Source organism: Fringilla coelebs (genome assembly GCF_963513975.1).
Source record: "Fringilla coelebs genome assembly, chromosome: 15".
NCBI classification, from domain to species: domain Eukaryota; kingdom Metazoa; phylum Chordata; class Aves; order Passeriformes; family Fringillidae; genus Fringilla; species Fringilla coelebs.
This window is the reverse complement of record NC_140041.1, coordinates 11,929,854-11,955,187: the sequence shown is the minus strand read 5'-3', so window position 1 is coordinate 11,955,187 and position 25,334 is coordinate 11,929,854. Positions and strand designations below refer to the sequence as shown.

The window sequence follows — 25,334 nt, the reverse complement described above, 5'->3', positions numbered from 1 at the left end:
ACTTCAGGCAGGAAATACTGTATCCTTCACAAGAAGATGGCTGGAAGCATCTGAAACATCCCTCAGGCTGTGCAGGTACTCACTGAACACACACAGAGCAAACCCCAGTACAACTAACTTCATTCTCCCTTTCCCAGGCCTGGGAACATTTCTTACCATTTGGCTCTGCTGGGCATAAAGCATCCACACTATCTGCGTTTCAGAACTTTGCTGAAAATTCCTTGGAATGGGTTAAAGAAGAAAGAAACTTCTCTAGTTCAATTTACTGACTTGCATTCCAGGATTCTGAGTGTTCCTCCAGCTTCCAGCGATTAAATAGCAGTGCTGGTGTCTGGACAGGCCCAAGGGACCTGGCTGTGCTTTTATGGGCACAGACTTCTCTCCTGCAATGTGCTCTGATAAATAGCCATTGTGCTGCCTGCTCTTTTCCCATTACCAGGAGTTCCACAAGAGCATCACTCTGCGGTGAGCTGGGATCAAGCTTTGAAAGAATCTGCTCAGAGAGATTTGAAATGGTATTTAAAAAATAGTGGGACAATGATTGTGAGCTCTCTGCTTCTTCCTAGCAAGTCAAAAGCAAAAACTGTGTTTGGGGTTTTGGGCTGACTTCTCTTTTGATTTTGAGACCAATGAAGCTGTATGTTGGTTGAGCTAATGATATCTCCAAGTGTATTGACAAAACACTGCTCTGGTGGTCTTGGAAAGCAAAAATACAGGATAAATACCTCACAGTCCTCTCAGCAAGAGGATTATCTCTGGCACAGATGAGGTCTGCTCAGTATTGCTTATGTTCTTAGTTGCATTTTGGTTATCTTGCAAAGATTAAGACAAAACTGTGGCATTCTTAGTTAGTGGGAAAATCTCTCATTATTGTCTGGAGTTGAAAATGTGCTTTCACATTTTGGAGTGGAGGTTTGAACTGACTCTAAACTCTGTGCTGCAAGACAGGATCTCAATAAGGGGAAGGAAGAGAATTATGAAATGCCTTATAGGAAAGGCTGAGCAGCCCAATAGTATCTGTGGTGTTGCTCCTACATGATTTTCTACTCCAGAAAATGCATTTAATATATGGCAGCACAAACATAATCTGTTGCACCTTTCTTTTTCTCTGTTGTGCCATTTTCTCCTGCACATTAAATATCTCACTGGAATATCAGTCTGTTGAATGTTCAGGATACTAGAAGCTGACTTAGACCTCTGCCTAAAGGATACCCAGCTGTTCCTGTCTGCAAACATTTTGAGTTATATTTTTATTAGCTAGTAAAATAAAAGGCTGGATAGCAGAATTGTGGAGATTTTCCACTGATGTACAATTCCAGTGTGCCTGCAGCTCACACTGCATGATGTTTGAAATGGCTTTGGCGTGTTTTTCTGTCTCTCTTGCTCAGCTGAGCACATACCCACTTCTCAGAACTATTGACAAGGTTACTTCAATTCACCCACATATTTGGATTAGTTTTTCACTGGTCTCCATGGTAAATAACAGAACTAAGGGCCTTGGCTGTATGGAAGCTGGAAGAACAATGCAAGAACATCTGTGCTGCCTGCACACGTTATTTGAAAATCTCTTCTGTCTACGTATCAAAAATTTGTGACAGCTGTGAAGGTCCTATGATTCCTTCAGTGCAACTAAAAGATGAAAAACCTAAAAAAGTCTGGAATTGTATTTAAAGCAGTCACATCCAAGAGACTTTCTAAAGGCAGCTGCTAGGGAATTAATTTAAATATTTTTTATGATATCTGATGGAACAGAAGCTGAAAAAAGTTAGGCTGTAATTTTGAGAAATTAAATCCTGCTCTTGCTTTTCATGGGGTGTCATCCCAGCATTGGCCTGTCCATGGAAAGATGCTTGATACACTGCGTTGGGAATCAGAGCCAGCAAGATAGAGGAGGGCTGAAATCCACAAGGGTTTGTGGAAGTCAGTGTGGGATATTGCACTGGGATGTTGCACTCACTTGGGCATTTTGGAGAATCATATCTGTATCCTGGAGAGTCAGAAATACCACGGAGAACAGCTCCTGAACCCCGTGCCTGTTGCCAGCTGGACAGGGCAGGCTCTGTTGGGGATGTGTGATCCCTACAGGGAGGCACAAAGATCTGTTTGCTCTCGGCTGTCTTTACTGAGGAAGAGCCTCAGGAGAGTCACTGGGCTGGATTTAGGAGGTGTCAGGTCCAATGGACACCTTCTTGCTAAAGCTGAATCACTCCTTGTGCGCTTTCCTTGTTTCTAGTGTGGAAAGCAGGTGAGAAGAGCTCCCAATGGAATGTGACCACATGCAGTGTGCCATCTCACCTGTCTGCAATGGTGTGTGAATGTGCTGCAGACAAAAGACACAATAAAACCTGCATGGGTTCTTTGGTCTTTTGTTTTGTTTGTGTTTGGTTGGTTGGTTTGTTTTTCCCTTGTTTTTTTGACATGGGCAATAAACTCACTGGAAAATGTGGTTTAGATTACCAGCAATACCCATTGATGGAGGGAGCAGGATGAGAAGGGTAATCCTCAAGCTTGTCTGAAGGTTGAATGAGACAGTGGGGGCTCCTGGGATGTGTCTGGAAGGGTGCTCAGTGTCCTGCTTTATTTATTGTTGCCCTAAATCTGAGCAAGGACAAGGCTGAGGACACATCCACAGGGCCCCTGGGATGTCTGGAAAGGCTGGTTCTTCTCTTTTGGGTGCTCTGTGTTGCTCTCTCAAAGTAGAAGACTCTTCTGACCCAGCCTTGGAGGCACAAAAGCTCTTAGGTGGGATCATCTCCTCCTGCTGCCAACTCCCTGTTCTGCTGAAAGGCCAGCTGATTATCACAAAATTTGCTGTTATTTGATATACAGCATTTTCTAACAAAATCCAAAGAAAGATGTGATGAAAGGTTTATATGTAAGTAATTATAATGCTGCAGTATTCAGTGCAGGCAGAAATTAATATATGAGGTGAAAATGTCAAAATAAAAGGTCAGGAAAGTGAATTACAGAGAAAGTTGAGCATTAGCTAAGAGGCAGTGTTTGTTGGCAGAAGCTCCCTCCAGTATAAAAAAGGTTAGGAAGGAGGCTTATGAAGACTGAATATTTCACACACAATTAAAATTCTGTATCGGTTATCTTGAAGAGTCATGTAGGATAGTTAAACTAGGACAATTAATATAATGAAAAATTCATGTTTATAGCTTCTGGCTCTTGCCTAGGAATACTTCATAAACCAAAAGTGACCCTTTCCCTTAGAGGTGATTCCAAGAGCTTGACATGACATAGGCGGGGCGAGGGAAATATAGTCAAAGAAAACAGATTTCTTAAAATAATAGCTACAATTATAAACACAACTGAGAAACATTTAATAACAATTTTTTTCATAATAAACTGAGCTATCCCTTTATGTAAGCAGGGCAGCCATGGAGCATTAAACTATTATTTACTAGGGCTGTGAGTGGTGGAATCACCGTTTCTATTTTAGCAATAAGCAATAATAATAAATTTTTTAGGAGGATGCTACAAAAAAAAAAGTGTTGGAGGAAATGCACAATGATCGATTTCTCAGAATTAAACTGCACAGACATACTGAATCAATGAGCTCTTTGTTCTTAAAGCTTCACCTACTCTGGCTGCTGAAATTGGAGATTTATGTTGTCAAAAAAATTGTAATAACTATAAATTGCTACACTGGTGTCCATTAAAGTTAATCTACTTGCTTCCAATATGAAACTGATTTTTTTTCCTAAATTGCCTTGTAGATTTAGTCATCTGAATAGCTAGTTTTCCTTCCAGCAGAGATTTGCTATTAAAGCTGTTGTCCTACTGAACGTAGATTTCAAGGATTATTCATTCATTTACTTAATGTATTGTCCCAAATTACTTATGCAAAGTAATGCAATTTAATGGTGGAGTTATTGATTAATTTTGCTTTTTTAAATGTACTTTAAGAGGACAGATTAAGTGAATCTTAGCAAAATCTCAGGTTGAGTACTAAAAGGATCTCTACTTTGTCAAGTTTCTGTAGGCAGTGTGCTCTAGACCTTGCATAACCTGGCACGGATCGATGGCATCTGGTGATGTGCCGACTCTTGGGGATGCTGCACTAGCAAAGTCCCCATGTGTGGTGTTCTGCCTGCAAGCCTGAAAGTGACTCTTCTCCTCAGCTGCACAGAGACCTCCTGCACACAGGATTCACTTTTGTCCATCTTTATTGATAGCTGTACCCAGGTCTTCATTAAATTTTAACCCAGATGCACTGTTTGCAATGCAAGACAAAGATGTCTGGCAGCCAGACGATCCCAGCAGGTCTGCTGGCTGCAGTGTCTGCATCCTGCCCCTGCTGGAAGCACAGCCCACAAACCACGGCTGTCAATGGCAACTCCTGTCTGTGGTTTCACACCAGCTGCACATGCAAGGTCCAAATCTGCAATGGATGTACCTGTGCATTTCCTGTGGTAGGAGTCATTTATCTCACACAGAGTTTCCTGCTCTCAAGAGCACTATGAATGACTGCAGCTGTCCTTTTCTTAGATGCCTTGCTCTGTATCCCGTTTTTTCATCTACTTTTAGGAGGTAAAGTTTGCTGATGTGTGTAACTCTCCTCCTCCCATTTTTCCATCGTTTGCTTCATCTCCTTTCCCAGCATCCTAACCCTCTACCTCATATCAGTGTCCTCAGCCAACTGACCATCAGAAACAGGTGTAGGAGCAGGTAGTTTCTTGGGTTATTAGAACATTGGTTTTAATTAAAACGTTGCTGGGAGATGTTTTTACTGTGATTTTTTTTTTTAAATATTCATTTTCTACTGTAAAATCCCAGCTGTTTTTTTATGTGCTTGACATAACCTGGTCTAGGTTCCACTGGTGGAAATTTTGATGTCATGGTGCAGCTGTGGGTGACTTTGAAAGATGACTTTGCAGGGATGACATTGTGGACTTCCATATGCATTGCTGTGAAATGCTGCCAGATTTCACTGTACTGTTGGAAATAAGAGCATTTCTTTGAGCACTGACCTATGTGAAGTCAAACTTGGGTCACAAAACCAAGGTGATTTCTCTCCTCCTCCACTCATCAGCAACAACAGCCTTGTACCCAGAATTTAAGCACCCTTGTTACGTCAGTCTAGATACAATCCAGGTCATTTTCCCCTCTCTTGATCCTGGAGTAAAATAAGACCCCAATTAATTATGAAGGGAAATGGGTCAGCTACAAAATACATCTAGAAACAAATGCATGATACCTTAAAATATCTTTTTAAATCAGGCATGGGATAAGTGTAAATCCTAAATCTCCTTAAACTGATTTTTTTTCTCGACAGGATTAGTAAACCTGTGCCTTACATTACCTTACTCACCTTCTCTGGATGTCCTACACTGTCACAGGCTCCTGGGGCCCAGGGCGCTGCTCTGCTGTGTTACAGCCCCACTGATGTGACTCAGCTGGAGGTTTGGAGAGTGTGGTTCATTCTCTGTCCTTTGGCTGTTCCCAGTTCACATCTAAGAGAAGGTGTTTGCTTGGAGTGCCAAGGCTGGCTGTGCTGAGCTCTGCCTGCCCTGCTCTGTTGCAGAGCTGTTTGCAGTCGGTGGGCTCAGGATGCTCCTGCAGATCTAACATTGATTTAAGAGGAGGGACCAGGTTTGGGAGAGCAGGGGGCTCACTGAAGGTTGGGGTTTTTAAAGCTTTCAATGGAATCTGTAACATCTGCATCTAGAACTGCAGCATAAAAAATTAATTATCAAATGATAATGCCTTTGATATGAAGCTCTTGGTTAAGAAAGCTGAAGATGATTCCATGTAAATTCTTCTCCTATTTGAATTATAAGAAAAATCAGTATTGCTGGTCCTTCTTCTCTTTTAGCAACTTAGATTATCCTTCTTATGGTAAGACCTGATCTGAACCTGTACATGGATTTTACTCTGTGTTCATCACCATGAGGTTTGAAAAGTTTATTCTTCAGCAGCTGTAGGGAAATGCTCAGCATCTTAGGATCTGTGTTTGGGAGAGGCACGGTGACCTGCCTAATAACTGATTTCTAGTTAGTTATTTTTGGTGCATTATCTTTCTGCAGATACAAAACTCTTCTTGTCTTTTTCATTTTGCTTATCATTATTGCTGTTTAATGATAGATGATTCAAGGGAATACACAAAATGAGGAAATCTTGGAAACCTCCCTTAGGGTGTTGTGGAGAGTGTATGTGGGAATGCACAGTTTAATTAAGACTACCTGGCAGACATTCAGGCAAGGGAAGTCATGTTTAAGTAATTTGCTGGAGTTGTTTGAGGATATAACTGCCACAAGAGATAAGGGGGACTCAGTGCTTGTGGTATATTTAAATGTTGAAGTTTCTACCTCCAGAATGAGTGTCCATGCTGTGGCCTGGCAAGAGAGGCTCATGACTGGTAGGACACTGAATCCAGGTCCAGCTCCATTGGGAAGTGGGGTAGGAATGTTCCTGTTAATCTTGTGTGCTAAATGCTACCTGTGCTGCTGTGTGCACTGGAGAAGATGTTGTGTTGGAAGTGATCCATCATGGAGTGGGACAGCTGAGGATGTGGAGAGTGCCCATGGATATCTGTGGGAGAGGAGGGTGCCAGTGGAAGCCACATGCAGTGGAATCTGGGGACAAGGGGACCGAGGGACTGTGGCACTCTGCCTGCTGCACTGCTGGTGCCTGCTGCCCATCCCTGCCAGGACCTGGGGGCTTGTGCCTCCTCCTGGCCCTGCCTGTGGCTGCCAGAGTGCCCTGGGGAAGGGACCTGGCAATCCCACCCCACCTGGGATGTGTGTCCTGGCAGAACAGAGCCTTTCCAAGCTTCTCTCTACAGCCAACTGGGGAAGGAAGGATGGGTGTGGGAATTGCCTCTGCTGTAGGTGGAGGTCCTGGCTGTGCATTGATGGTCTGCTCTGACCTGCAGTGGCTGTACAGGAGCCCCCCTGGGATCCTGAGGTGAGGCCAATGGTCATTCCCAGTTACCAACTTCCATGTGTGTAATGCAGCCAGCCAGGAAAATGCCCTGTCCCCTGCAAAACAAGGAATGATGCAAACAAACAGTGCAAACACACTGTGATATATATAAACTTTTATCCAGGTGTTTGTGTTATATATATATATATGGTTTAATCACACATAGCAGGGAATTGTGTAAGAACTGTGCAGGGAGATTAACCTTGATTTAATGGGAACAATTTTTTTATTGCTTTTAAACAAATTGACAAGTAAGCACTGGCTCCTTAGACATGACAGCTCTCATGCTAAGTCTGAATGACAGAAGATTTGAGAGGTTTCAGCATTAAAACATCCAGAGAGGCTTTTCACAGCCTTGGACCCAGTTGATGTGATGCTAAGAAGCCCCCACCTTCCCAAATCTCAGAAAGGCTGCAAAGTCAAGCACAGTGTTCCTCAGCTTAGAGTTTAAACTTTTAAATCCCAGCCTGCCAGGCAGTCAGAACAGGCCTCTTGTGCAACTGAGTTCCATTTAGCCTATGGTTTTATTAGATGAGACTTTGTCAGCCATGTCAGGCATGAAAGACTGAGTATAAATAATGTGTTTAAAAGCTGCATAGAACTGCTGGCTGTAAAACAATGTGTTGTTCTGAAATTGCCAATTAGGTCTCCTGTTTGTTTTGTTGTGGTAGAAAGACATGCTCTGACAGTTCATACTTTTTTTTCCTTTTGTTCATATTAGGAAATAGAAAATCCTGGTCTTTTCTCACATTTCCAATTGACATTCTGAAGGGGCATATTTAGTACAGAGATGTGCACGAGCTACTGAGTTTTATTGGGTTTTAGTTATGGCTAATAAAGCCCATTTTCTGCACAGTTATTTAATTTGCATCAATAATTGCTGCAGTTGTACATAAATTAGACATGCAATTGGAAGCCTAATTCAGCTTGTCTACTCCTTCTGCTACATCCATAATTATGGAGCTGTGGTAGCTCCATGTTAAGAGATTTACAGAAGTTTTGGAAAGCACTTGGCCCCAGGGAGAAAATAACCTGTTGCTATCAGCTGCTTCACATGATGGTTACACAGAATGCCCAGCTGAGATCCCAGCCCTGGGGAGGGGGCTCCCTGCCTGCAGGAATTCCAGTGGGAGCAGGTCTGGCAGGAGCTGCAGCAGCAGCCACGTGCTGTGGTGCCAGGGCAGAGTTCAGAGCCTGGTGCCAGCGCTGGCCCTGTGCTCCCTGCCCTGGGGCAAGTTCAGCCCCTGGATGTGCCTTCCCAGCCTCTTCCCCTTCCCTCACAAGGTGCCAAGGGAAGCACTGGGAAGCTCCTGGGGTGTCTCTTCTTGTCTTGGCCTCTTGCTCTCCCATGCATCCATAAATCTGGGGAAACTTCAAAAGCTGAGAGCTGGTATTGCTTACATGGGCACCATTCCCAGGTGTGTCAGGAAGGCAGGGGTTGGAAGAAGGCTGTGCTGGTGCCAGCTGAGCCTGGTGGTCCCATGTACATCAAATGGTTCAGCTTGGCCCTGCCAGCCTTGCTTCTTGCAGCTCTTCAGTGTTTCCATCAGTGGTCCAGCCCTTGAAAGCACATTAAAATGCCTCTTCCCAAAACCCTCTGGCTCCATGGTCATGCTCTACAAGTATCTGCCAAACAAAGCAATCTTCTCTCCAGACCTAAACAACCCTTCTTCCCTCTCCCACATGCTTTTTGGCATGAACCTTTCCTTGCTCAGATGGTTATCTGCAGAACCTGTTGGGGTTTTGCCATGACTTGTCTTTGGGGAAGAGGGTTGGTTTTCTGGGGGTTATTCTGAGTTGCAAGGAGAGAGAAGGTAGAAACTTGTCCCTGTTGAAGTAAAGTACTGACACCAGCAGGGCAGGATGTTGCTCACAGGCCCCTGGGCATGTTTTGGCCTTGCTGAGGCTGATTGCTGTAAGTGATGTCTGGATTGAGCTAGATCCACGTGTGGAAGGCTGGGAAACAAAGAGACAAGAGCTGCTTTTGCAGCTGGATGAGAAAGGACTTTTTTTTACCCTGTTTTCCCTGACTAATGGCAGCTGAGGGGTTCTGCAAGAGGAGTTGGTTTCCCTGGGTGAATTCGGGACATATAGGCAAGACCACATGCTGCACTCTATAGGTTTTGGGTTTTTCAAAATCTTTTCACAAGGAAGTTCAATCAGTTGCTTTGGTTTCTCTGTTGTGAGACTTCAAATGGATCTGAAATTTGTGACGTTAAGATATAATCCTGGCAGGTTAATGCTTCAGACAATTTGTTCTTTGCTGACTTTCCTTGTACGTTAGGTGATCCAAATACTGGTGTTCTCTTTTGTCTCCCACAGCATTGCTTGGCTTTCCAGATGAATTTTTAAACCATAATTTTAGTGGAATTTTCCAAGATTATTTATCTCTCCCAGACATAAAAACCTCGCTGTGGAGCTGACCTTTGGTCAGAAGAGACAGCTAAAGCCCATACAATGGACAGTGGTTGCTGCCCTGGTTTCATACCACAGCTGGACACTCTCACTTTGTGAAGAAAAAAACCCAAAAACTTTTAAAGGTTTTTCCCTTCACAAACTACTTTTCCCCCCCTCTTTTCATATTGTAATTGCTTTCATTGCAGTTGGGTTTATTTGGTGTGGGTTCCTCGCCTCTCCTCTCCCTCCACAAGCTGGTTGCTCAGAATTGGTATTTTCTGATTTTTAGTCAGGCTAAGATCCATTGCTAAAGTTGGAGAACAATCTCCCATTCAAATGGTCAAGAAGTCAAGGTCAAGGCTAAAAGCTTAAAGTGAGGCAGTCTCTGCAAAAAAAAAAACCAAGCTCTCACTGGGAGGGTTGAGGCTCTCCCTCATATTCCTGGTTGAATTCCCAAAGGCTCCAGTCCTTTGGCAAGGTGCAACCCTTTGTCTCTTCCTGTGAAAAAACTCCTTTAATTCACATTATACCTTCAAGACCTAAGGCATGGACTAACTTTGCCATGCTTGGAGCCTCACAGGGCAGATCTGGCTCCTGTACCTGGAAGATGAACATCCCTGTGCTGGCAAGGTTGAGTGTCCCAGGTAGATGCCCCATCCTGGGAAACAACTCAAGGTCAGTCTGGACGAGGTTTTGAGCAACTTGATGCTAATTGATGATGTCTCTGCCCATCTCAGGGGGGTTGGACTAGATGACATTTAAATTTTCTTTGCATCCAAAATTATTCTGTGATTCTGAGTCCTCCTCTCTGCGGTAGCTTGAGCTGGTTGGGCACTTTCAAATTGTGAAATAAATGTTCACCAAAATGAAATGTGGGTCCTTACTCCACTATTTAACTTTTTAAAATCCCTAAAATCCCCTGTGATTTCATTTGAAAATAATTTCAAAACAATCGCAACCTTGTTTTGGTGAACCAGTTATTCAGCAAAATGTAAGAGTTGCCCAGCTGCACTGCAGTATTTGAAACCAAGGCACCTTGGACTAAAACCAGAATGTAAAACCTTTCCAAATGCTTCAGAAATTTTAGGGAAGATTAGCCAGAAATAGATTCGAAAGAGCGAAAAAGTAATACATTAAAATTCTCTGATCCTAAGAGAAATATGGGAAAGGTCGAATGGAAAGCTTTGCATTGAAAGGCAGCCTGGAGCTCCCTAGAAGAGCCTGGAAAACCAGGAATGAGAGCAGCTGGATGCCATCAACCCTCAGCTTTCTTCTGAGGCTCACCGGGGCAGTAGCAGCTGTTGATATCATTTTTCTAATAAAGCTGAAACTGGTAAGAAAGTGATGGGTATTGATTAGTGTCAGCTTCAATAAATACATGTCCAGCTCCCACACTACACTAGATCATTCAGAGTCCTGCAAGCCCAAAGTAATTGTTGGGGACTCATGGGGGCTTCCAAGGCACCAGTGCAAAGAGGAGTCTTTATTGACTGGGATGCTTTCATGTCTTCTTTCATAACTGAGTAGCACTATTGTTGGACAAGTAAATGCTGTTTTGTGTGACTTTCAAAAACATTCTTTTTCAGCACTGATTTGTGGTCTCAGATCTAGTTGAACAGGTACAATAGGTGAACTGAAGGAGGCTGAATTTGTGGGACTTGTGTTGCTGAGGAGACAGGCAGGAAGTTGCTCTTGGGGAACAATAATCTGTTGAAGAGACAGACCCTGACACCCAACATGCGCCTTCTTCAGCTGCCAAAAAATGTTACTTTTCCCTCCAGCCTTGCTTCCCCTTTGCTACAAATGTCACTTTATTCCTTTAAAGTAAGTTCAGTTAGCGTTAACTTTGCTGTTTATCTTTGTAGACTTTTCTTTTTGGCGTAATGGGAAAATATAAAGGATTTTGTGTTGAAACACCAAAGAAATAATATTCTCTTGCTCAACAAGAACTGAAAGTGTATGGAGTCTATTCTGACTTCAAATGAGGGAACCACGTTATTACTTCTGTTAGCACAATGCGTTAATAATTAGTACTATCAGAGTTTGTATGATCTATTACCTAAACATTTTGGGTTTTGGAAGAATAAAGAAGATGAATATACTCAGGGACATCTTTTTACCTCTCAATTTCCAAAATGGAACATAAAATGTGGTGATGCAGCTGATGATTTGTGGAAGGTTTTTGTATTTCTGTTTTTTTCCCCCTGTGATTTTCATTCAACTGATCACAGGTATCTTTACAATCAGGTCAACTAGGAGTGGCTTGGTTAGCCAGTTCTTAACTAGGTGGAAACAGGTGAAAGAGTTCAACTAATCCAGTCCAGTATTTGGATAAAACCCAAAATTCATTGCAGGAACTCAGACCGGGAGTGACTCTGTTTTTACCAGTTTTAGAGAGAATGTATTAATTACTGGAAGCCTTTATCATGTATGTCAGCATTGCTCTCAGTAAACTTACTTTAGCAAACTGCTTTTTAAGGAAATTTGAAAGGATTTTTTTTTTGGTTTTGGCTTTAACATTTTCATTTGTTACTATGCAAAAGTAACAGGCTGGAGGCTAAATGGTCTTTAAATACTGTTCCAGTTCCAGAGGCAAAAACTACTTGGAGCTTTAGAACAGCTGTCTACTTTTATCCTTCACAGCATCCACTGTTTCTCTAATATCCATTGACTGGTCTAGTCCTCTTAGCTTCCAATTGGAATAAAACCATTCAATGAGAATTGAAGTTTAAAAAGACTTAAGATCTCAATTTTCTGTTGTTTCTGATAGTTTTCCAATGCTTGATTTAATTTAAAAATATTTCTAATAGAAATGTTAGCTATCAAGACATCAAGAGAGTTGCTCATCCATCAACCCTCCTACCACCCTTATTGAAATATACAGTTCTCTTATTTTAGCATTATTACATGTCAGGATATCTATACATGTGTGTGTGTATGTATGTATGTATATACATGTAAGAATCTTCCCAGCCTTTCTTACTGGCCATTCTGTATTTTCTTTTCAAAGTCTCATTTCATTCTCAGTAGAAAGAGCAGAGCAGTCATTAGTATTAAAGCAATTTTATAGCACACTGCAAAGGGAATACAAATGCAGTTTCTGACCACTTTAAGCCTTATTTGCACAAAGATGATATCTTTAATTCAGGAGATAAATTCCTTGCTACCTAATTCTTGAAAGGCTTTTATTTTGAGGTGGGTTTGATTTGTCCCTACAGGAGAGTTGTCTGCTGCCTGCCAAGGAGCACTACATCCAACCAACTACATCTCATTTAGCAGAAAAATGACCTGAGTTTGATTAGGCTACGAGCCAATTCAAAGGACAAGCCAGTCAGTGCTGAGTACAGCTTGTTTATCAATAATATGTGAATAACCCAACACAAATACAGAGGTCCTGAAATGATGATCGTTCCTTTGGAGGAAGGGGGGTAGATGGTGGAAAGAGGAAATGGAAATTCTTTTTAGTCTTGGCACTTACAGTTGAGTTGGGTGAAATTTTTTTTGGTGATAAAAAGATCTGGAGTTTTTCACTGAACTTCACACTGATAAAAAAGGAAAAATTCTGAAAATGTAGAGGGGTTTCATGGCAGTGCATTCTAAACAAACCATCTCCCTTCTTTCCCTTGAGATATCTTATAATTTTAAATTATTCTCTGCATTGAGACTTGAAGTGCTTGATTTCATATCAAATGAGTAAAACCTGATTTCAGATGAACTGAAATGTTTTGTTTGTTCACATTAAATTGTTCACAGTATTCAGGGGTCCATTTGACCTGAAAGGAATTAAAAATATTTTGGCCCTGCCAGAAAATGAAATAACTGCATGCTGACCTGTTCTAATCCCTCTAAAGCTCCCAGATATTAATGCTAAATTTATCTTGAGAAAGGAACATTAAAGCCCTGCTGCAGGTGCTGGGGAGATGGTTTGCCTGGCATACCTTGGCATTTGTCCTTGTGCTCCCTGAAGCTCACAGGCTGTTCCCAGGACACAGCTTTCAGGGACAGGCAGTGGGATGTGGGAGGAAGCCCTGGCTTTGCTTTCCTGGGGCCAGTGGGGAACTGCGGCAGGAAAACCAACAGCTATTTCTTTTACCTTTCTTCTTTTGCATTTGTGTCCTCACAACTTCTGCCTCTAAATTTGCCTTTTCCCCAGAGGGTTTTGTTATCCTCACACCCATTTATCTTCTTTCCTTCCTCCCTACCTTCTTTTCCCCTCTCTCCAGCCCCAGTCCATGCTCATGAAGAGGACTGCCCATTTAAAGCATCTCTTCTCTGCTGTCATTGCCAGGACCCGTCTCCCACCCACCCACCACAACAGAAGGGCAGCATTTCACAGTTTGCCTTTTGTAGGGCCTGACAGATTGAGAGCTCTTGTACAAATAACAAAAGAAGCCTTTGCCCTTGATTTTGGAATGCCTTGGGACTAAACCTCCTGCACTTTCACTAGAGCAAAGGCTGATTCTCTCTTTCAGGGTTTTTTTACTGTCATTTTGAAGTTTAAGAAACTCCCGCATCCTCCAAGCGAGTTTTGTCTTTCCTGCAGTCTCTAATCAATTGCAGCTGCATTTGTTGGTACAGAAGGTCCAGGCAGATTTAGCAACAAGAATATTTTCAAAACATAGGTAAAATTATAACTACTTCTCACTCAGTGTTAAATCCTGCCAGCAGAAGTGGCCAAGGCATCGTGTGTTGCCCTATCTTTACTCAGCCTGTCTGGATGAGGTTTTCTTCTTGTACTACTCAATTTACCTTCTCTTCTTTTGTCTGTCTGACTGCTGGTTTATGGCAAAAATTTTTGAGATGTGCAAGAAGTCTGTTGAACTCACTGATTTGCAAAATGCAGACATTTTTTACCTAAGAATTTGGGAAGATTTTCTTCTTCCTATGCTTTTCTTCACAAGGTGAAATGAGCAGATTGTTTACTTTGTCTAATTAAAAGATCATTATGATTATGTAGGAAACAGGAGCTGTTTGCATTGTCATTTTCGCTGTACATTGTTTACACTGATGAGTTTTATATTCTACTTGACATTGAGAACATTCAATTGTATAATTTACAACTTTGTGAGACTTTATAACTGAGAAAAGTGCTGGCCTTTTAAAAGGATGAAATAATTCTACTTTGAAGTGTTGCCAAAAGACAAGACTTGAGGTTATGGCTAAAAAGCATAGGAAAGATACATATTTGCTTCAGTCATTATTTTTCAGTAATATTTCCAATGATGTATGTTTATTTTATGTATTTCTTTGCTTTTTCTCCCTCATCTCACCTTCCTGACCTGGCTAGGAATTTGACTTCTGTTACCTGTGTGTTTTTTAATGTTATTTTTTTGAACTGTAATTAAACTTCATTTCCCCTTCTTAGGGAATACTTGGCATATGGAAAGACAACTGCCATCCCATGTACTCTGTTGTTATTCAGGTCCTGTACCACAGCTTGGCATTTCATTCTGTTAAAAATGCAAGTGGGATTGTTAGACATGTCACCTACAAAGCCATGGGGTCAGCTTGGCAGCTTACTTAATGTGCTAATTTGCTGTAATTTAATCATGCTTGGAATATGGATTGGACATCTGAGTATCTTGGTGGCAGACTTGGCCTCACACAGCCCATAAACACTGGGTTAAAGCCCGGTTGGGAAAAGGGAGTTGTGCTCAGCTCCTGATCCTTTGCCTTTGGGGCTGCAGGTGGGGTCTTTGGGGCTCCTAGAACTCCGTGGAGCTGTGGCTCTGTGCCCAGAGCCTGTGTGGAGATGTGGCTGCACTCTGCAGTTGAATTAATTATGCATTCGCTGCAAATGAGATTGAGCACACTGGGCTCCCTCTGTGAGCAAAGCCTGCTCTGCCCAGGCACAGGGAGCACTCCAGGGCTGGGCAGGGATGTGCCCTTGTCCCAGGCCAGATGTGGGCTCTCAGATGGGTGGGTGTGGTAAATCAGGCACCTTGCTCTGCAAGTCACAGGCTCTGCAATACAGGCCAGCTCACAATGACTGGCCAAAATGTTTGCCAGATAGCACTTCTCAGATGCAATCAATCAAGTCAGTGAAACTTAAAAGTTGGCTTCTATTAATTTTCTAGAGTAGCTTTCTTTGCCCCTTTTTGAGGTTACTTTTAAGCACTGAATTTGAACTTCTTGCTCATGTATTATTTGGTGCTAAATTGTGAAATCTGCGTTTGAATTAGTAAGGCTGATAGCTGAAAATTTTGCAAAGGGTAAGTTTTGCTGTTGGAAAAATTTTGTGTTTGGATCCCAGAGAGCTCCATTTCAACCAGGTCACACAGATTGGTTTCCTGGCTGGTTTGCCATTTCTTTTATTTCCCCTTTTTGACTATTATGTTGTAAGACGAAAGAGAAAATTTTAACACACTATGTTTTACCATTTGAAAAAAAAAAAAGTTTTAGCCTGGGGTATTCTATTACCTTGCTCTTATTTAATCTTCTAACAGTGCAATTATCTCTCATCTTTATGTTATTCTTTGTGTGACTCTGGCCCTGATGAGATCAATTTAGTTTTCAACTTCTCTTTTTAGTATTGTGATATCTTTTCTCTTGTGATAAGCCAGAAAAAATCTCCCTGGCAACCCCTAGCTGTGGATGTTCTTAGTGCCTCTTGCCTGGCCACTTGCTACTGTACTGTGTCCACCTGGCCATTTTCTCTGCACTAATTGGTTTATCCTTTGGGAAGACTTTTTTTTTTGACTTTTTTTTTTCCCAAACTTTGGAAGGTTCATCTTTGTTTTTTTTTTATAGCCCTGTTTCTCTGATCTAGATTTAGATTGCATATTAAGAAAAAATTCTTCCCTGTGAGGGTGGTGAGATCCTGGCACAGGGTGCCCAGAGAAGCTGTGGCTGCCCCTGGATCCCTGGAAGTGTCCAAGGCCAGGTTGGACAGGGCTTGGAGCAACCTGGGATAGTGGAAGGTGTCCCTGCCCATGGCAGGAGGGTGGAATGGGATGAGCTTTAAGGTCCCTTCCAAGCCAAACAATTTGGTGATTTTATGATTCAGGCAGGCACTTGAGCATGTCCCAAGTTTCAAAGTCACTGTGCTGTTGCAAAGGTGACAAGAAAAAAAAAAGGAAGCTTGCTTGTGCCTGTGTGTTTGCAAGAATGTGCATTCACTCTGCAAAGGGGTGACAATAGTTCTGCCCCAAGGAGTTTACAATAATTGCTGTCTGTATGAAATACTGTTAAATACTTGAAACTCCTGATTTCAAGTGCAGAACCAGATCATTCCAGCAGGAATTCAGCTGCTCTATCTGCTGGCCTTATGCAGGTGGAGTTTGAGAGTCCAGCCCAACTTACCCCAAGAGCCGTGGCAAGCTGCCCCTGGCCAGATGAAAGGTGGAGCAGGCTCTGTGTGAAAATGTGATTTGACCAGCAGCAGCATTGCCATAACTCAGAGGCAGGGAGCTTGTAATGAGATCACATGGTCAGCAAAGCACACAGCCTAAAATCTTCCTGTTAAAAGGCTGCTTCTTTGCACATCAGGGCAGGACAACAGTTTGGGAAGTTGGAGGGGATGCCTGCTGCATACCCAGTCTTTAGTTTACTACTGTGGTCTTACTTTTGGTTTATGGAAAAATGTGCGAGAGGAGGAATTTGATCCCGCTCCTCAAGAGAACTCTGCTGCAGTGATTGCTCTTGGTTAAGGATTCACCAAGTAGCTGCCATTGTTAACTTGTGATTCAAGAAATCACAAGAATCCCATGAAAATTGAGCTCCAAGTTAAAACTGTGTTGAGGCAGTGTCCTCCTGGAGATGCCTTTTAAACAGGGCTGACTTGGTATCATGTACCAAGTGCACTCCATGGATTTCCTCTTGTTTAGGCTGTTTTCAATTTGCTTTCACCTCACAGAAGCTCTCTCCCATTTTAATTCCCTGCTGGCTTTACCCAGTTTTCTTATGAGTGATCTATAGCAGAAGGGTCCAAATTCAGACTGCAGTATGGGAAAGGGATTTATAAATTATGAAACACCAATGTAGCTGAGCAGGATGGTTAGGGAGGAGAAGAAAGACAAGTAGAGGACATTTGGAAAACAAAGCAGAGTGCGAAGGAAGGTGAGCATGGCTGTAAAACCATCAGAAATAAGTTTTTAAATAAATAAAAAAATCAGAGAAACTATTGATTAAGAAATCACCATAACACAACATGGTTGCGTGCAACTGTAATGAAAAACAAAACTCCAAATGGAGGAACTTAAAAATGGGAGAATAAATCACTAGGGGATGAAATCCAAGGTTGATGACTGTTCATTGTTGACTCCAACCTCCATGGGCTGGGCTTCAATTTACCATGGCAGGCAAATGAGGGTTTTGGTAAAATGCATGAACAGGCTAATTGGAGGGTAATTAGGGAGTCAGTTGATCACAGAGGACTGACACAAGAGAAGCCCCCAGGATCCAAGTGGCAGGGAGCGCTGCAGAAGGATGGCTCACGACTGAAGGTGCAATTCCCAAAAGAGCAGTTTTCCGTCACGCTGTCAGCAGGGTTTGGTGCTTTTCCAGAGGTGCAGGTGTACTTGAGCAGTGGGAAGCTGAGAGCTAAAGCAAGTCCACCCTGCCTGCTTCTGCTTCCCTACCACACAGCCTGTTCCTCCTGCATTTGCAGCACCGAGGGATGGATGGGCTCATGCCTGAGCAGGGATCCTAGTCTGAAGCTTGAAGTGGCACTCAGCTGTGGTGCAGCTGAGCAGGGCTGGGTGCCCCGTGCTCCTGTGCTGTCACAGATGTGTTTGCCACCCCAGCAGAGCTCCAGCTGTGCTCCACTGAGTCACCGGCGTGAAAAACATGAAAACAACAACACAAAAGCTGCTGGTTTGCAGCAAGGAATGGGAAGCTGGGAGCTCCTTCAGCAATGTGTCCCAGGAATGGAGATGAGAGGCAAAGCAGCAGATCAGCAGAGCTGATCCTCGTGTGGCTGCAGAGAAGGTGCTCAGCAGTCGGCTCAGGCGTTCGTCTGCTCCCACGCTGACAGATGAAGTGTCCACAAAAGCAAACCAGCTGCATTTCAATGGTGGCTGCCTGGTTCTGAATGCTGCATACTCGGGTCTGAAATGAAATTCCAGCTCGTTGCTGCGCTGACAAGCTGCAGATGATGGCTGTGAACATGACACGCAGTTCAGTCTCCCAGCTGCTCATCCTGGCCTCTGCTCTGGGCTTGCCAGAAAGTTCCCTTCTCCCAGTCAGAAAGAGGAGATAAAATATTAGAAACTGCTTTATTGGCACAATATTGCTGCTGTGAGATTGGGGAACCCTACGGCTGGTAAAGTCCGGTTGTTTCATAAGGTGCAGCCGTATTTTCCTGAGCCTTTTTGAAAGGGGTCATGAGAAAAACCAAACAAGATCAGGAGCCAGCAACTGTGGATTTGGTGGATGTCCTAAAGGGAGTGACAGAAAACAACAGGGAGAGGGAGTTTTTATGGCAGGCAGTGTGTTCATGCTTCAGTAACTCAGAGCATCTGTTTGAGCTTTGCCTGCCATGATGGGTGAGGCAGAATCAGGAGATGTCATGTAATTGGGTTTCCATAAAGAACGTGATATCAAACATTCATGAGCAAGGCAAAAATTCTCGGAAAATAAGGTGGTGTCGTCCCAAACTGTTGCAGATGGGGAATTCTTCTGAAGATGTGCAAAGGCAACACTATTTGACAACTTGGGCACTTTTTATTCCTTCTCTGGAAGATGGTAGGAGAAAATTGCTGAAGTATCTGAGGGTTTTTTGTTTTTTTGTTTTAATATTCTGAGGTTTTTAGCTGGCTTTAGGAAAAAAAAGAGGGGTTAGAGTGCTGCTGTCATTTGATTTATTCTGAATGAGCAGCAATAGAGAGAAATAGAAGCTTCTCTGTGAGTGATTAATTTTCACAAATGTGAATTTTTCCTAGCAAGAGCAAGAGGGTTTCAACACAGGCTGGTGTGAGGCTCTGCAAATGCCAAGTGTTTCCTCTTGGGAGAGAGAAAACAAAGTTGGCACCAAAGATTAGTGGCTGATTTGGCAAAAGTTGCTGAAAATTGACATCTGAGGGAGAGGTCTTGGGATGATTTAGTAAAACAGTGCAGCCTGAGATTGCTTTTGTGGTGTTACTGTGCAAAGTGCAGGGGTGATCAGAAGGAATGTCATGTGGAAAACGTGAAGGACGAATTTGGTGTCTTATTTAGTTCTTTGTGCTTTCTCTTGAGCTTTTCTAGCATATTGTTAGCTGTACAATGATACAGCAAAGTTGCTGACGTTAACTAAGGAAAGTTAAGAAGGCAAAACACTACAAATATTTCATTTGTTACATATGGAACTTTGTTTCTCTTCCTCTTTGCCTTTGCTAAGATAGGGGTATTAATTTCACTTGGATGTAACTGCCATTTAGGAGCAAATCCAACACGGGAATAACATCACATGGTCCAGCAAATCCAGCAATTCATCATCCAGGAGGCTGAGAGGCAGAGCAGCACTGGAGGAGGACTCTGTGGAGTTTGTGGTCAGGAGTGTGTGGAGGCATCCCTGCCTGCCCAGGGACAGCCTCTGGGAAAGAGCACTGGGTGGGAAGTCGGGATATGAACCAGAAATCTTGCAGCTACTGTTGTGAATGTTTTGAGCTGTGTTTCTGGTCTTGGGATGGTTCCAGCACCAGCTGGAGCCAGTGTGGCTTTCCTTCTGCTGGGAAGCACATGGGGTTGGTGCCTCAGAGGTACCAGTGCCCAACACTGGGCGTGTTGTCCTGAGGGGAACAGCTGAAGGGTGAAGGAATTATGTATGTGTGGAATTTTTATGCTCCCAAGAAAATATAAAGTGGTTGGTTGGCACCTAGTGGGAGGGAGATGACTTCCAGGGAACCTCCTGATAACTTTTCTCAGGATTTGGCAGGACTGTAGGGACTAGAGTGTGACAGTGATGAAGTGAGCAGCAAAGAGGGAGGACAGGCAGTTTTTGCTGCAGGATGGTAGGATCATATTTTGCCTCTGGCTGATTTACTCACAGCAGGAATAAAGGTACTGTGTCAGGAGTTAGTTTGACACATAAGGGAGAGAACTGAAAGCACAAAAGCTCAAGATACCTTGACAGCCAATCAGCCACCCAAATAACAGCCCCCCAGCCAGCAGAGCTTGCTGTCCACAGCCTCAGTGCACGGCTGAGGCTCTCCCCCTGCCCAGCACTGCTGTTCTGCCGTAGCAGCTCTGATAGCTTTGCCTTGCTGCTGATTGCTTTAGCTTTTTATGCACAGCAGAGAGAAGACATGACCTGCAGCCCCTGCCAGCCTAGGCTTACTTTTCTACAGAGCTTTTAAGATTTATGGTCATATTTTACAGTAACTATGATTTGCCTTATAGATCATGAATACATGATTGCCCCATGATCCCGCAGTGATGGCTCAGTCATTGCTCCTGAGCACTGGCAAGGAAATTTTAACACTGAAGTTTTCCTGTGGAATAATCCAGGAGGCAGGGCTGGAGCTGGCTGCTTGGCAGGGCTGGAGCCTGATGGAGCTGCCTCCAGTGCTGCCAGGCTCATTCACCCTCCATGGTGCACCTGGGAGTGACAGCTGGGCTCAGCATGGGCAATGAATTCTCATGCTGAACCATGGATTCTGATCAGAATAATTATAAAAGTTGTGGTCTCGGGAGCAGAAGCTTTTGGGAGCCCTGAGGCTGGCACTGAGAATGCAGGGGTTGTGCTTGTCAGCTACATTAACTGCTGCTGTTTGGGGAGAAGGACACTGGGGCTCCGTGGAGGTGTTGGATCACCACGTGGCACCTTCCCTCTGTCTGCTGAGCAAGGGGAGCTCTGCCAGGGCAGTGCAGAGGAGATCCCTGCAGCTGGGGATATCAGGACGAGCATGTCCTTGAAGCTTGCTGGAAGCTGTGTCTTTCAGGGGCTGTCCTTTGCCTGGAGGTTTCTTTGAGGAGAACAGAGACCAGCTTCACACATCACAGCCTCTCCTGGCTGGTACCTTGTTTGCTCCATGGGGATTGGGGATGCCTGGTGTGTGTCCCTCCTGGCAGCCAGAGGCTGTGCAGGTCCCTGTGTTGTTGTCACCTCAGTGGGGAGTTGAGGGGACTCTGCTCAGGCTGCACATTGCCCAGGACCTGCTGACACAGCAGCCTGAGGCAGCAAGGTTCAGACAAGAGCACAGATGTTCTTGTAATGAGCCCGGTGATCTGGTGACTCATTCCCTTCCCAAGCAGCCACTTTTGATGTGAAAACTTCAATAAATGGAAATGGAGAATCCACTTTTGTAGCGTTTCCAAGAGCTGTTTCTCATTTCTGGTTTGAAGGTGATGGCTTGGGCTTCCTCCTTTTGCTTCCCATTAAATTTCTTTGCATGAAGCATTGGGACCTTTACTCAACCCTCAGTCCTCTCTGCATTTTTGCTGACCTCTCTGAATCTTTCCTGACATTTCCTAAAATCAAGAGGTTCTCTGTGGTGATTCCAGTCTCTTGTAATGCAAATGGTAATAATGATATGAATGATAATCATTGTTATTCTGTAGGATGAAATGTCAAGATTCCATGTTTTCATGTTAATTTTTAGTAGGTAAGCGCCACATTAAGCATGTCAGGGAACATGCTTTTCATATCACAGGGACTGTTAGAAATCATTAGTAATGAAGGAGACAACTGTTGTGCCTGGTGGGCTGGTCTGTGACATGCAGTAATGCAAAGTGACATGGAAAATTTGGAATGAAGGATGAAAAGCTGTTAAAAAAATTGTGGACGTAGCTATAAATTTATTAATCTCGTATCTAAAATGTGGTGCTGAGCTGTAATGATAAATACTGTTGGATTGCATGTGTATAACTCAGAAAGGAGCTGAAGGGTTGAGGCTGGGGGAACTGGTTTGGTGGTACCTGAGTGGACGGCAAAAGGCTGAACTGGCAACTGCACTTACCTTGAAATAGGGATCTGTGGGCAGCAAGATCAGATTTTGAACCACGTGTCTATCTTTAATTGTCCTGAATAGAGGCTACACTGGGTAGCACAGGATCCCTGGACAGTGTATTCTGTTAGAAGTACTTTTAAGCAACAGGTATTTTACTGCAAACAGCTCCGTTCTTCTCATCAAGACATTGGTATGACTTGCTGCTCTTTGGGGCCTGTGTTTATTATGCAGTATTACTTTGTAGAAAGTATTGCTTTTACTTTGCAAAACAAAAACACTTTGGGTCACGTTTCTCTCTCATTTAGGCAGTTTTTAATCGACATTTCGCGAAACCAACGCTGTTATACAACGCTCAGAACATAACAAATGCTGCTACTTCAAATGAATCTGAGCTGAAACCTGAGCCTCTCCTGGCTGGTAACTCTTTGTGTGTTTGATCCCAGGCTCCAACCTCACTGCCTTGGACCATCTGGGCAGCGCTCTGGGCCTGGCTGAGGAGCAGGTGCAGGGGTGGAGGCAGCGCCGCCGGAGGCACGCCGCGGAGGACGACTACAACATCGAAGTCCTCCTGGGGGTGGATGACTCAGTGGTTCAGTTCCATGGGAAAGAACATGTTCAGAAGTACCTGCTGACCTTGATGAACATTGTGAGTACAGCCCTGCTCGCTGCCCTGTGGGAAGGCTCTGAAGGGCCTGGGAATGTAGGTTGGGTAAGCCATTTGAATAAGACGTAACAGATTTTGCTCGTGGCAGGAGATGAAATAACTCTAGGAGGGAAATCCAGGCCACTTGCAGAAAATCCAATAGGGGAGAAGCAAAAAAAAAAAAAAAAAAAAAAGAGAAAGGAGCCAAGACAGAAGCTGAGTGTTGGACTGTTAAAATGTTCAAAGTCCTTCTTATGTGCTTTGGTGGGTGGGACACAAGGTCAGGGGCTCAGGTTTTTGGAAGTCATTATGCTTCAGCTGTATATTCCCTTAACCTAAGCTTCCCACTGAGGAACATGGTTTGGAGAACTGTCTTCAAATAAGGTTCTAACAGAAATTACAACTGGCTTTTACATTTTTAAAACTACTCTGCTGAATTCTTTGATTTTTCAACAGCCACTTTAGGTCCCAGGCCACCTCCCTGCTCCTTGTTCACACTGCAGTAAAATGTTATGCAGTGTAACACTGAGCTTTCTTAAATTGATTCAGTATTTACTCCATGACTGGCATCTTTAGGTTTCCTTAGTTAAATATTTAATCTTCATAACCATAGTCTGTGTAACAGACTATATAGTGTAGGAGTGATGAAAGGAGACACTAGGGAATATTATGTTTGAAAGAATCACTTTTTATTTCTAAATATCAATGCAGCAGCCCTCTAATACCCCAGAGAGTAAGCAAGGACACTATTTTTTGGAAAAGAATGAAGACTTGAAAAACCATCCTTAGTACAGATAAAAATCCAAATATATCTTATTCTTTTGCCAAAGGGATAGAAGTCAGTGGTAGCCCCCCTCACAGGCAACTCATTTGGGGATGACTTTCTTCTTCTCCTTCTCATCTGGAACAGGAGTCTTTTCTCAATAAGACACACTTCTGAAAAAGCTTTGGCCTCGGTGAATATGTGTTCTTAGTAAAATAGTGTTGAGTAAAAAATTGTAGGTCTGCTCTGTTTTTGACAAATGGAGTCTGACTGCTGAAGTTTACAGTTGTGGCAAGAGGATGAGCCTGTAGATGACTCCTTTCACTTTGCAAACCACAGAGGCAGAAATCCAGGCTGTTAGGTAGATTTGTCTGGGATGCAGTTTTTCCAAGATGTATTTTTTTAATTATGAAGCTTGATTTTTTTTCCTTCTTTATTACATTCTTTTAGCAATGTGCAGAATATCACTGTTTTTCATTTTAAATTAGAGGTGGAACAAAATTTGAGATAATCCCTTGTGTGATATAAAGCCAGTTATGACTTTTTATAACAGCATTGTAAATAGTTAAAAACCTGCTCTGACATTAGAGTTATGGAGTACTTGGTGTCTGCTCTGATGGCTGTAAATGCATATATTCTAACAGAAATGACATAGTGAATTTAATTTAGTTGTGTGGTTTGTTTCCTCTGAGGCTTAAAACAAAGTCTACAGTGAAACAGATGGTTTTATGCATCTCTAAATTAACAAGTCAAACAGGCCAAACCAGGAATGTGGCAAACAGGCCAAAATAGATTAAACAGGACTCTTTACTTATCATGTCACTTAAATCTATTTTTAAGAATTAAAATATACAGTAATGGTAAAGAAGCCATAAATGTTCCAGCTCTGGAATATACTTTTTCCTAATTTTAGTAAACCAAACCAAGACACAAATTGCAAGAAATAACAACTCTTCAGCAGCCTGTGTCTGCAAGTGGTTTAGAAAGTGCAGCCTGTGTAACCATCCCCACAGGGCACAGCAGCTCTTGGCACAGGCAGCTATTGTTCTGTTGAGAGCTCTGAGGTAGAAACATGTCTTTTGGGGACTGAGGATGTGTCCCATGCCTTGTGCCTAAATTCGAGGAGCTGCTTGAAATCCTCAAGGCGTCTTGAAAGGCTTTGGAAAGTTGCTGGCAGTCATCAGTGTTGTCCTGTTCTTTCTCTCAAAACCCAGCTGGTTTCTAGAGTCTGTATTTCAGCAGAGGGGTGGTGATGGTAACCAGTTCTGTTTCCAGCTCCAGCACAGAGAGGCAGGAGGGGTTTGTTCCTGCAGATGGTGCTGGGGACCTGGATTGTGCCAAGGACAACACAATGCAGAACCTCTCCTCCCTCTCGACAAGGCAGCTCCAGCTCTTGCCTCATTGCTGGATGGGTGCAAGGTGTAATTCTGTGTAGGGCATGGCTTTGGTCTCCTCTCCTGAGATTCACAGTGACTCCCCCATGGCCTTCTCTTCTACCTCTTTGAATGGTTGGGGGTTTTTGTTTTGAAAATGAGCCCACTATAAAAGGCCTTGGGGTCCCTGGCTGCCAGGGGTCACATGCATGCAGTGTGTCTCTGATGAGATGTGTAGGTCCAAGGTCACTGAAAAAGAAGACAGCTACAAACAATTACAGCTGTATTTTTAAATCTAATTGGAGATCCTCTCATAACCATCAGATTGTGTGCACCCTGCTGGATTTAGGATGTAATCA

General features: G+C 43.3%; 1 protein-coding gene across 1 annotated transcript in view; it reads left to right on the top strand.

Moving 5' to 3' along the window:
* The window catches only part of ADAMTS2 (ADAM metallopeptidase with thrombospondin type 1 motif 2), a gene marked incomplete at its 5' end in the record, with an annotated part of 173,374 nt that overhangs the window by 91,358 nt on the left and 56,682 nt on the right, over positions 1-25,334 (top strand). The window contains 1 exon segment of the mRNA XM_084216061.1: positions 22,640-22,842. Within this exon segment, the coding sequence (XP_084072187.1) occupies positions 22,640-22,842 (203 nt within the window).